The sequence below is a fragment of the Morchella sextelata genome (assembly GCF_020137385.1).
Source record: "Morchella sextelata strain SCLS chromosome Unknown scls_2, whole genome shotgun sequence".
In the NCBI taxonomy this organism is placed as follows: domain Eukaryota; kingdom Fungi; phylum Ascomycota; class Pezizomycetes; order Pezizales; family Morchellaceae; genus Morchella; species Morchella sextelata.
Genome location: NW_025408617.1, coordinates 2,877,294 through 2,889,865, shown reverse-complemented (window position 1 = coordinate 2,889,865; position 12,572 = coordinate 2,877,294). Strand labels below are relative to the sequence as shown.

Sequence of the window (12,572 nt, the reverse complement as noted above, 5' to 3'; positions counted from 1 at the left end):
GTGTGGGGGCACCGGGTGCAACCACACTAGTATTAGGCTGTTGTGAGGGCACGCTTACTATTGGGTGTCTCACCCGGAACGGAATAGAAGCGGGGCTTATGGCTGCAGGCCATTCTACTTAGGGAAGTAGCTCTAGGACAATAGCATGATACAGCTCGGTTACTGGCAATTGCGGGGTTCATGGTTACGTGTCGGAATTAGAATGGAGGAGCGGGACTATGCGGGGGCGCTTTTCTATTGGGGTAATCTTCGGGTTGATTGTCTTATTCTATTATCGTTATCTCATTAGTATTAGAAAGCGGGCCTTGGCATAGGTTCCAACATGTATAAATAGGGTAGGGTTCCGCCTCGTCTTAGTGGCATCATCAGTCACTCAGCGAGCGGAATCCGGTTTACAATATTACAAGTTTAAAAGCTACAGAACTATCGCTTAGCATTGGCATTTCCCCAAACACTATATTGTACCTTATCCACTACGCTATTATTTTTACCGATCGCATATTATCAACGTCCCGATAAGACAACTACTTGCTTAGACCAATACTTGAGAGTATTTTGTTTGTGGCGGATAGTCACCGTGCGCTCAAGTAAAAGAATAAGAAAGTAGTCTATTAGAAGGACTCTTTGATACCGTATGCATCCCCGAGTAGCAACAGCAGCTATCAACAACTTTACTTGCACCACCTCTTTTGTCGTTCGCAGAGGCAGTGCCGAACACCTCTATTGCGGATACCTTGAGTACGCCGGGTTTTTTGCCGAAGCAGGTACTACTTGCACGTTCGAAGAACACGACCCGGAGATCCTCAACTATCCCGAACTCTTCCCCATCAAAGTCACCCTCAGTCAGCAATCCCACGGATTAGCTCACTCCGTCCCTTGGTTCGTCGCTCAACCCTGGTGCAGAAGACAGCCACAACTCAGAATCGAGCAACTTAGCGATGTCAAGGGGTCATCAACAACAACAGGAGGAAGACTACAACATGGAGAGCTCGATCACCGTGAGAGATCGAGGTATAGTCGAGACCCAGGCGAGACAGCGCCACAGGAGGGATCTGGACATGCCGATCAGCGACCTCTTCAGATCGACTCAGCCGGCCGCATCCTATGGCCAACCCCGCTCCCGCAGGCAAGGGGACTATCGAGATTATTCCCCGTACAAAACGCCAATCAGAGAACGATCTTCTATTCCGAGGCCCTCGGTCCCCAGGGTAACGGACGAAGACGAGGATATGGATATGGACGTAGAGGAACGCCGTATCGAGCACCCCTTTGGAGAAATCATCGGGCAGGAAATCGAACGGAGAGGAGCTCCAGTGGTTCAGCAGCTGAGTCGCGGACTTGGAGACCTCACTGTGAGCGTCCAAGACCTACCCGCAATCAGGGAAATTACTCGGCAGCACGCGGCGCAGCTTACCCAGCAGCACGAAGAGCAGACCAAACTCATCCGCGAATTGCAGATGAAGTTCAACCAGGACCAAGAAGAACGGGAGCGCCGAGAGGGGTACATCCTCGCGCAAGTACGGGCAGAGACAGCCGCAACCACTACGAACCTCGGCCAAGTCTTGGAACAGATCGCCAATACCACTAGGGCCCACCAAGAGCGGCAGGAAGAGCAGGCCCAGCACATAACTATGCTGGCCGACTGGATTCAAAGGCTGCCGAAAGAAGGCCCAGCCCAAGTCCCAGACGGCGTATCAGCTACACTGGCACAATTGGAGAGGACCATGCAGCAGCAGGTCTCCTTGGTAGATGGGTTCTCTGGGACAAGAACGGCTCTAGAAGAAATGATAGAGCAGATGAAGGAAACAGCCCGTAAAGCGGCTGCGGAAAAACCACTGGCCCCAGAGACGGGTGGCGGTGGATCAGGCCCACCTCCTAGACCACCTCCCCAACAACCAGTCGCCCCTCCAGCCGGCTCCGAATCCAGTGAAGACCTCGAAGATCCAGGCCAACAAGGGAAGCAAGGAGGTCAAGGAGCACAAGGAGGAGGTAACGGGGATGGCAACAAGGGAGGAGGCCAAGGAGCACAAGGTGGAGGTAACGGGAATGGCAATAAGGGAGGTAACGCCCCGGAAGCACCCGGATCATCCCCATCGGATTCCTCAGATTCGGAAGGCGAACGCCGCAAGCGGCTGAAACGAAGATACGAAAGAAGGCGCCAACGAGAGCAAGAACTCTCGCACCCCCCTCGCGCCACCGTAGGCGATGCACCCAAAAAGGCCAACATTCCCTTCTCCGGAAGAGCCGATCAAGACGTAAGACTCTGGATCGACCAGATGGAGATTCTAATCAGTCTCCAGAGGAAGGTCCAATGGGATGACGGCACCAAGATCATGTGGGCATCCCTCGAGTTTACCGGTAGTGCGGCGAACTTTTGGCGGAACTTTACGGAGAGGTTGGCTGTGGACAGAAGCATCGGAACCTGGGAACGGTTTAAGCAAGAACTCCGCACCCAATATGGCAACCGCACGAGTCAGGAACAGGCCAAGCAAAAAATGGACAAGCTCCGGCAGACTGGCCCAATCGACGACTACATCAATGAGATGCAGAACCTAGAATGGGACGCACGAGTTGGACCAGTTGTCATGAGATCCATGATCCTAACAGGAATAAACTCCTCGCTGGAACAGAGGCTCTCTAATGCGATTGAGGAGCCTGAAGATTTCGTGGACTGGTTAGCCTGGGTACGGAAAGTCGGACGTAAGGACCATGAGGTGAAAGCCCGGAAAGAAATCCTGCGAGGGAAGGATACTGTGAAACCTCGCGAGGAAAAAACGGAACGGCGGAAATCGCGCAACAACGCAAATCCTCGGAAAACTTTCCCCGCATCGACCAACAACTCCAAGACCTCGGATGACTTAGGTGTCACCAGAGAAGAAAAGGAGAAATGGCAGAAGGAAGGAAAGTGTTTCCGTTGTGGTAGAGATAACCATTTCGTAAAGGATTGCGTGGCGACGAGTAAGGTCAGGTTGACGAACCTGAAGAGAAAAGAATATCCTTCCGGGAGAAAGGACCACGGAAGGGAGGGTGATAAGAAACGGAAATTGGGGCCACAAAATGAGGCATTTAGGGCAAGGATTACGAATTTGGAGAACTAAATTGATTGGGTATTTTTATTTTATGCGGTGTTTCATTCTATGTTGTGTTACGGCTTTTATTCTGTTTGGGGAAAAACTTTTCTAAGGGATCGGGTTATGTTATGTTCTATCGGTTTTGTTATTTTGCGCAATTTAAATTCTCTTTACATACATTTTGAGAAACGGGGTCACATTCCGAAAAAACGCCTGGTGCGTAAGCGTTATACTATGATCTTTATCAAACGCTCAAATTGTCTATATAAACTCCCTCGCCCCGCGCTCAGAACAAGAACTATCAACATCAACCAACTCACACCCAAGAACAATCTACCGTACCTTACACTTTCAAAACATACGAATATGTCTTCACACAACCAAGAAACCCGCCTTGAGATTGAGATCTCTTGGAACCACCCCGCAACTAGTACCCAACATGCAGAAATAGTCAACGCACTCCTAGACAGCAGAACAGAGGACTGGGTTATGTCCTGGAACTGTGTCCACCGTCTCAAGATCCCAACTCAACCTCGACCCAAGCCCCTCATCATCAGACAGGCTGACGGTACCCCTATGCCTAACTCCGGTACTCATATCACCCAATCTCTTACCCTCCGCGTCGGCAACCATCTAGACAGAGACATCGTCTGTGAGGTTGGTTCATTCGCAGGGGAAGACCTCGTTATACCACATCGATGGCTCAAGGAGCATCAACCTACCATACATTGGGGTCAGAACAGGGTCACCTTCGACAACATCAATTGTCAAGTGAAGAGATGCTTCAGGACCATGTATGATATATACGAAGAAGACCCAGAAGAGCTGGTCATCAGGCTGTTGAGGTCGTCACCAGAGACACAGATGATGATCGAGCAACACCCCTTCTGGGCAAGGGCATCGGTAGGCGAGACTCTCGCTAGTGCTATACCAATGGAGTACCAGGACTTCGTCGACGTCTTCTCTAAGGAGGGAGCCGATCGACTACCTGATCACTCTGAGTGGGACCATACCATTCCCCTTATGGAAGGAAAGCAGCCTCCATGGGGACCGATCTATGCGCTCTCCCCAGTGGAACAAAAGGCACTCCGGGAGTACTTGGACGAAATGCTAGCCTCTGGCAAAATAGTCCCCTCCACCAGCCCGGCAGCAGCACCGATCCTGTTCGTGAAGAAAGCCAATGGAAAACTGAGGCTATGCGTAGACTTTCGTGGCTTAAATGCTATCACGGTCAAGAATCGCTACCCCCTTCCACTCATGACAGAGTTGGCCGATTCAACGAAAGGAGCAGAGTTCTTCACCAAGATAGACCTGAAAAATGGCTATAACTTGATTAGAATTGCCGCTGGCGAGGAATGGAAAACAGCTTTCAGAACGAAGTACGGCCACTTCGAATACAGGGTAATGCCTTTTGGCTTAACCAACGCACCGGCGTCGTTCCAGGTCATGGTCAATACCATATTCAAGGATCTTCTAGATCAAGGCGTAGTAGTCTACTTGGATGATATTCTAATATATTCAAAGACTAAGGAAGAGCATACGACTCTTGTGAGGAAGATATTGGAGCGACTGCAACAAAACCATCTATACGGGAACCTCGAGAAAACGGAATGGTACAAACAGGAGGTAGAATTCCTGGGATTTGTACTATCAGGGAAAGGGAACCAGGTCTCGCCTAAGAAGGTGAAGGCAATCACGGAATGGTTACCACCCACAAAAGTCAAGGAACTTCAATGTTTCCTGGGATTCGCCAATTTCCTACGACGGTTCATCCACAGGTACTCCGAAGTTTGTCGACCAATGACCGACCTCTTGAAGAAGGGTTCCGTATGGCGATGGAGCAGTGAACAGCAAAGCGCTTTCGACGAACTCAAGGAGAAATTTACGTCTGCCCCAATACTACGACACTATGACGAACACCGTGAAGCGATCATAGAAACTGACGCGAGCGACTGGGCTGAAGCCGCAGTACTCTCTCAGGTGTTCGAAGACGGTATTCTACACCCGGTAGCTTACCACTCTCGCAAGTTTAACGAGGCAGAGGTAAACTACGAGATCTATGACAAGGAGATGCTCGCTATAGTTTCTGCTCTCTTAACTTGGAGACATTGGCTGGAAGGAACGGACATTCCTATCCAGATACATTCGGATCATCAGAACCTACAGTACTTCACAACGACCAAGAAGTTGTCGAGAAGACAAGCCAGATGGGCCGAAAAGATAGCACCTTTTCGCTTCAGGATTCATTACCGACCAGGCGAAAAGAATGGCAAGCCAGACGCACTTACAAGGCGCCCAGAGTTCGCTATGGAAGGGGGAGTAATGCGTGAACAACCCGTAAAACAGTTGCTCAGCGCAGAACAATTTGTCAGAAAATCACGGACCAGCGTAGAAACTGGCCCTGAAATTATTGGCAGCCCCGAAGAAGAATGGACTCCGTTGGATCAGTGGTACGACATACCAGGTACTGAGCTGCCTCAGCCACTACAAGACTGGTATGAACAGGACAGACAATGGGTTCGGAGAGTGTTCCGGGATGAACCTCTCCCTGACGCAAACCTTGAAGTCTTCGGGACAGAGGAAGCTGATGCCGCAGAAACGGAGCTTGCCACTGAATGGACCCCGGGATCGAATGAGGCCACCCACGATGGTCGTTGGGTAGTGCCAGGATACGCGGTCAGACAAGTCATTGAGGATCATCATGACAGACCCGTAGCGGGGCATCTAGGAAGGGATAAAACCCTTGAGTTGATCGATAGGAACTACTGGTGGCCAGGAATGTCCACGGATGTAGCAAACTTCGTCAAGACTTGCGATGTGTGCCAGAGAGCCAAGCAACGTCGGAGACACTTGTCACTCCCTCAACCCCTAGAGTTAGCCACCATACCTTGGACTGATATCTCAATGGATTTCGTAGTAGAAATGCCAAAGGAGAAATCAGGATTCCGTAACGTATTGGTAGTCGTGGACCGTTTTACGAAAATGGCTCACTTCATTCCAATGACGGGAATCAACGCGGAACAGACCGCTAACGCCTTTGTCAAAGACATTTGGCGCTTTCACGGACTTCCTAGGAGCATTGTCTCTGACAGGGGGACACAGTTCGTATCGGCATTCTGGGCTGCGGTCACAGAACGACTAGGGATTCGTAGAAGACTCTCGACCTCGTTCCACCCACAGACGGATGGACAAACAGAAAAGACCAACCAGCACCTTGAGTCCTACATCCGGGCCTATACCGCCGGAACAGGAAAGAAATGGAAGGACCTACTACCGATTTGCGAGTATGCATATAATAATGCGAAACACTCGTCGACAGGACAATCGCCGTTCTACTGTAACTATGGTTTCCACCCACGAACAGATTGGCCAACGGATGCGAAAATCGGACAGCTGGATGCCAAGGGAAGTACCTACTTGGAAGACCTTCTACTAGCCCACGAGTCAGCAAGAGATACGCTGCAGAAAACCTTTGACAGAATGGCATCGAGGCCAGGACCAGCAGTTCAGCGGTTCACAATCGGTCAAAAGGTCTTGCTGGATACTCGGAACCTAGGCGGTTATAATAAGTGGTCAGACAAGTTCACAGGCCCTTTTGAAGTCACCGCGGCTGTAGGAAATAGGGCTTATAGATTGAATCTTCCGGTAGAATGGAAGGTTCATGACGTATTCCACGAGATGTTGCTGAGACCTTATCGAGAGGATCCCAACCCTGGCAGACAACAGAATACACGAAAACGACTCGCAACACCCGACCCTCAAGAGGCACTCTTAGATGAGAACTTCAAACCAGTCACCAACACTCGGCCCCATACGCGAAGTCAAGGGCCAGTCACCGACTCGAGACGACCTCTGAAACGACAGCGGACTAGGAAAGACTAGCTCGATACCTTTCCTACTCTATGACTTTTCCCAAAGGGTTTTTTTTCATAGAGAGGTTTTAACGGTCGAGGGCGACGTCTAGGAAGGGGGAGTAGTGTTATAGGAAACACGAACACTGCTCCTGAGTCAAGGAATAAGGATAATACGAGTGATGGGTTGTGATGCGAGTACGGTCGGGTAACGAGGGAACAAGCATAGAAAGGTACCGAGGGGTGTGGGGGCACCGGGTGCAACCACACTAGTATTAGGCTGTTGTGAGGGCACGCTTACTATTGGGTGTCTCACCCGGAACGGAATAGAAGCGGGGCTCATGGCTGCAGGCCATTCTACTTAGGGAAGTAGCTCTAGGACAATAGCATGATACAGCTCGGTTACTGGCAATTGCGGGGTTCATGGTTACGTGTCGGAATTAGAATGGAGGAGCGGGACTATGCGGGGGCACTTTTCTATTGGGGTAATCTTCGGGTTGATTGTCTTATTCTATTATCGTTATCTCATTAGTATTAGAAAGCGGGCCTTGGCATAGGTTCCAACATGTATAAATAGGGTAGGGTTCCGCCTCGTCTTAGTGGCATCATCAGTCACTCAGCGAGCGGAATCCGGTTTACAATATTACAAGTTTAAAAGCTACAGAACTATCGCTTAGCATTGGCATTTCCCCAAACAATTATATATGTACAAAATTTTGATCCTTCAGCAATCGACTTCTCATATAGACGATGGCCTTAGCTGCTTTAACCTAGCATAAATACTGAGTGATCGTGCACTTTTTGTACATATTCGCACATGCACATGCACTATGTTGCGAGCCGTCTTTAATCATGGACAAGGCAGGGCTTGTGGGGTTTGCGGGGGCGCGCCAGGGATAAGTAGGCGCTATCATTAAGGTTTGACGGGTTGTGTCCATAACACAACAGCATACATATACTTGTAGATATGTTATCCTATTGAATAGTATTTATAATCGCCCTATACATTCAAATCTTGTAAATATGAAGCCCCCGCTAGCTATTTATTCCATTGTGGACCTTTATTCCCGACGCTTAACAGCCACCGTCCCCAAACCATGGAAATGTGATCCGTTTCCTCACATAGCACCTTCCAGTTACCAGGTCATAATCCTGCATGTTTAATTGGGTGCAGAATGGCTGAGGCTCAAGTTTTGAACCCTGGAATCACCGCCAAGGCTTCCTGCATCATGGCACAGCGTAACCTTCTCTTGGTTGGTGTCACGATAGCCCTCGCTATCTCCAGAAAAACCCAGCTACAACTTGCCACTGACTGAACCTGGTCACCCGGGTTTCTTGACTAACTCCTCTTCTTCTGCTCTCCACTGCTACTGCCCTCCCCTCATCCGCAATCACTCCGTTTTTTTCGCTTGCGCCTCTCTCACAAGCCGTTTTTTATGAAATTGACAGGAAGCATTGGATATTAACTGCCACAATCCCAACCCCTCACACATACTTATTTTTTCTGTAAAAACTATGGGCGCAGAGCTCTCCCACGGAACGACCGTTGACGATGATGTTGCACCCGTGGTTTTAGCTGACCGGACGGTGAAGGCAGTCGCCGAATTCATCTTGTCCGGAAATTGTAAGAAGGTGGTCTTTATGGTATGTTTTTGTTAAGCGCCATTGCATATCACGGAGTTACTGACTTCGTGAAAGGTTGGCGCCGGAATATCTACGAGTGCTGGGTAAGTTTATACAGAATTCCCGGCTCTACCTTATGGCGGTAAATAGATCATTGACAGAATCCTCAGTATTCCAGACTTTCGAACCCCTGGAACAGGTTTATACTCAAATCTTCAACGATTGAACCTACCACATCCTGTAAGCCACGATTCTACCCTTACCTTGCTATAGAGCTGGGTGCATGTATATTGAATAACTAGAGCCAATGCGAGTGAAAACTTTAGGAAGCCGTTTTCGATATATCGTTCTTCAGAGAGAACCCAGTCCCATTCTACACCCTCGCCCGGGAGCTATACCCTGGAAACTTTAAACCAACGGTCACCCATGCGTTTATTCGCCTTGTTTCTGACAAGGGATTACTGCTGAAATGTTTCACCCAGAACATCGACACGTAATTAGCCCCACCAGTAACACTAGGAAATTGATGTTCCAATTAGTGGGCTGGCTGACACGGTGTATAGTCTGGAGAGGGCTGCCGGCGTCCCTGCAGATAAGATGGTGGAGGCCCACGGCTCCTTTGCAAGCCAGCGCTGTATCGACTGCAAAGCTCCCTACTCCGACTCCGATATGCGCCACCACATCAACAGCGGGACCATTCCACGATGCCCTTGTGGCGGCCTCGTAAAGCCTGACATCACCTTTTTCGGCGAAGCCCTTCCTTCAGCATTCCACGACAGTATCCACTTGGCCGAAGAGGCAGACCTGGCGATCGTCATGGGGTCTTCGCTGAGCGTATACCCGTTCGCTGCACTCCCTGGGAAGTGCAGCGACACGTGTGCGCGCGTGTTGATCAACATGGAAAGAGCAGGAGGAATTGGCTCTAGAAGGGACGATGTGCTCATGTTGGGCACGTGCGACAGTCGTGTGCGGAGATTGGCAAAGGAGCTTGGTTGGGACGTGGAGTTGGAAAAACTGTGGAACTCAATTCGTGGAAGCGAGGAGCCGCCAAAGGTTAGAACAGACGAAATGATTGAGGAAGAGGTGAGGAGATTGACGGAGGAGGTGGAGAGGGAGCTGAGAGTTGCGGAGGAGTACAGGGGACGGGTCGAGGAGAAATTGAAGACTGAGGATGAAAAGAGGAGGGAGAAGGAAGAGCTAATGGCCAAGGTTGAAGAGGACCTGGAGGGAAAGGCGCCGAAAAGTGAGGAGCGGGTGGATGACGCAACTACAGAGTTGGAGAACGAGATGCCGCGTTTGAGTCTGAACGGCAAGATCTAGGTTCCGTTAGTTGGTAGAAAGACGGTCTTTTCTTCCCCTTTCCTTTGCGTAGCTCGATTGTTTAGATTTTATCCAGCGCTCCTGTTCATAAAATCTTGTTTTATTTTTATGTCCTTTGCTTAATTGTGAAGGCTGATTCGTTTCTCGAAGGGTTCATTGATGCATGGCTGATAGGATGTATTCCTAGACTCGTCGGGTTTCCCTTTTATGCTGTACGTACATACGCACTTTGGGTTTGTGGGTCACAGAAGGCCGAGTGAGATGCCATGATTTCAGAATAAACAAAGCTGGCCACTCTTAAAACTTCAAGCACACGGGATCATTTCCCATATTTAAGATAGGTTTCCGACGGTATTTGTGTTATACGGTTGACCCCGGTGGGGTATTTGCACCTAATGCACCTACCCATGCCACGATGGTACATGGTAGAGTACACATGTGGCACGGGCCGTTGGCTCGGACAACACCGGAATGAATATCCTGGGCCTCCGTTCAAAACAGTTGCTGTTTGAATGAAGCATTGGATGAATATCCTGGGCCTCCGTTCAAAACAGTTGCTGTTTGAATGAAGCATTGGATGGATGGCAAGGCGTGTAGAAATGATAGCCCGGCTAGAATCAAAGCCAGAGTGGTTGGTGGTCGGAGAGAATGTAATAATTGTATGTGTGTCCTACCTCAGCTACGATTAATTGAGCTTTCGAGTTCCTGCCCTATATATTTCAGCGGAATATAGAACATGAACGCCTTTAATTACTTCCGTCCTATCCATGCTACTTTACCTATTTCTGATCAGAGTAAACCCCCCCAACCAAAGTACATACCTATTTCCAGAAATAACCCTCCCTTTCAACCCCCCCCCCCCCCCCCCCCCCCGGTCCTCTCTTCCCCCAATCGCAATGACGGCATGGAGGGCTGACTCAAACGCACCCACTCTGATCCTTTCCACAAGTCTCCGCACGTACCGGAAAAAATAAATAAAAAACTTGAAACGATGAGAAATCAGAAAAAGAAGTCGACCCAGTTGACACCCCTGTCCTCATTACCAAGAGTGTTGCATAATGCTTGGCGGGTCAGTAATAGCTAAACACATCTTCAAACCTTTAAACTGCTGGTCCATCTTTTCTACATACACAGTTGCTGCTTCCCCCATGTGAGCGAGCGAGTGCAGGCAGGTTACTACCATCATCTATGCGCAAGGTAAAACGGAGATTCTCAGTCAGAAACAGTGCTCCAGAGTAAGAAAACATGTCCTCAGGTAAATAGAAGCCGGATAAACCTGTAGAGTAGGGGGGTGGGTTAGTAATGATCGAATGGCAGTTTTACTAATACTCAATTGTTTGAACAGGCATATCACGCAGCAGAAGCTTAGCACGCTCATTCAACACTTACGCCCACCACTACACCCACAGCACACACTCGGCCTCCTCTACAATCTCCACGCCCCTCCTCACGCTCCCCAACGAGCTTCTCTTCCTTATCGCCTCCTTCTTGACCCCAAAGTTAATCAGCAACCTTATCAAAGCCAATCGCTACCTCGCCCTCCTTCTCACACCGCAGCTGCAAACACACGCGCTCCTCCCGCAATATGGCGAGACGGCATTATGGTTCGCAGCCAAAACGAAGCAAACGGCCTTCGTCCGCCGCATCCTTGAACACGGCTCCCGCGTCGCCGTTCGCGAGATAACAATTGCCGACGCGATGCTCGGCGCCGTCCTACACACCTCACCGGGAAAGCCAGAAGATTGGCTAGTTAGACTGCTCATAGAGAATCCTCGAAAAGTCATTATACATGACACGCGCTGCGGCGGGACACCAATGCATTGGGCCGCTCACTACGGGCACGCGGATATAGTCCGCTCACTACTCGAGCACCGCGTCGATATCCGCATCAAAGACGGGCGTGGACGGACGCCTCTTCACTGGGCTGCAAAGGCGGGCTATGAGGGCATAGTCATGATGCTTCTGGCCTCTGGTGCCCCAGTTGACTCGCAAGACAACTATGGGGATACCCCATTACACCGGGCTACGGAGCAGTCGCATACAGCGGTTGTTAAGGTGCTGCTGGAGAACGGTGCAAATGTTACACTGACGGAAGGGGATGGCGCCACGGCACTCCATTGGGCGGCGGCGTACGGAAAGGATAAGATTGCGCTCATGCTACTGCAGAGCAATGCGGATACGGAGAGTAGCGGGAGGAACTCGGAAACGCCATTGCACCAGGCGGCGGCCCACGGGCACGTAGGCGTCGCCAGGATGCTGTTGAAATTCGGAGCGAAGGCGGAGGCGGTCGATGAGTTTGGATGGACGCCTTTGCATCATGCGATTGCGAATGGGCATGAGGAAGTTGCGGTGCTGCTAGAGAGCCGGGTAGAGGTGTCGAGTAGAGATAGGAAAAGGAAAAGGGCCGCAATCGGGAAGGCCATCAGGGATATGAATATGAGGGCAGTGAGGTGGTTTTTGAGTAGGATCAGGGCCAGAAGTGCGTGACTAGATTTGAATGTAACGTCGGTTTATATATATTATTGGGTTGGTTTTTCTATACTTTGCAGGTTTATAGGGGTTTTCCTTCTTTCTTGTTTTTCTGGTGTTTATTCTTCTTTTACTACTATTATCTGCATTATCATTATCAGCATTGTCTGCATCACTACTGGCCGTATTTCCATAGGCATATCTGGCGCCATAGCTACATCCATAGAGGGGGCACTGG

General features: G+C 50.0%; 4 protein-coding genes across 4 annotated transcripts; all 4 read left to right on the top strand.

The window, feature by feature from the left end:
• Positions 1 to 938: 938 nt before the first annotated feature.
• H6S33_006020 (uncharacterized protein) lies at positions 939 to 3,098 on the top strand (the record flags this gene model as incomplete). Its single annotated transcript, XM_044837430.1, has 1 exon — positions 939 to 3,098. The coding sequence occupies one exon, from the start codon at positions 939 to 941 to the stop codon at positions 3,096 to 3,098; it is 2,160 nt and encodes a 719-aa protein (XP_044699329.1).
• Positions 3,099 to 3,437: 339 nt separating this feature from the next.
• H6S33_006019 (uncharacterized protein) lies at positions 3,438 to 6,953 on the top strand (the record flags this gene model as incomplete). Its single annotated transcript, XM_044837429.1, has 1 exon — positions 3,438 to 6,953. One exon carries the CDS (start codon positions 3,438 to 3,440, stop codon positions 6,951 to 6,953), a length of 3,516 nt encoding a protein of 1,171 aa, XP_044699328.1.
• Positions 6,954 to 8,437: 1,484 nt separating this feature from the next.
• On the top strand, positions 8,438 to 9,865 carry H6S33_006018 (uncharacterized protein; the record flags this gene model as incomplete). Its single annotated transcript, XM_044837428.1, has 5 exons — positions 8,438 to 8,566; positions 8,621 to 8,649; positions 8,716 to 8,785; positions 8,872 to 9,038; positions 9,109 to 9,865. The coding sequence occupies 5 exons, from the start codon at positions 8,438 to 8,440 to the stop codon at positions 9,863 to 9,865; spliced, it is 1,152 nt and encodes a 383-aa protein (XP_044699327.1).
• A 1,245-nt stretch (positions 9,866 to 11,110) lies between these two features.
• On the top strand, positions 11,111 to 12,352 carry H6S33_006017 (uncharacterized protein; the record flags this gene model as incomplete). The annotated part of the gene is made up of 2 exons (XM_044837427.1): positions 11,111 to 11,120; positions 11,211 to 12,352. 2 exons carry the CDS (start codon positions 11,111 to 11,113, stop codon positions 12,350 to 12,352), a joined length of 1,152 nt encoding a protein of 383 aa, XP_044699326.1.
• Between the last annotated feature and the right edge of the window lie 220 nt (positions 12,353 to 12,572).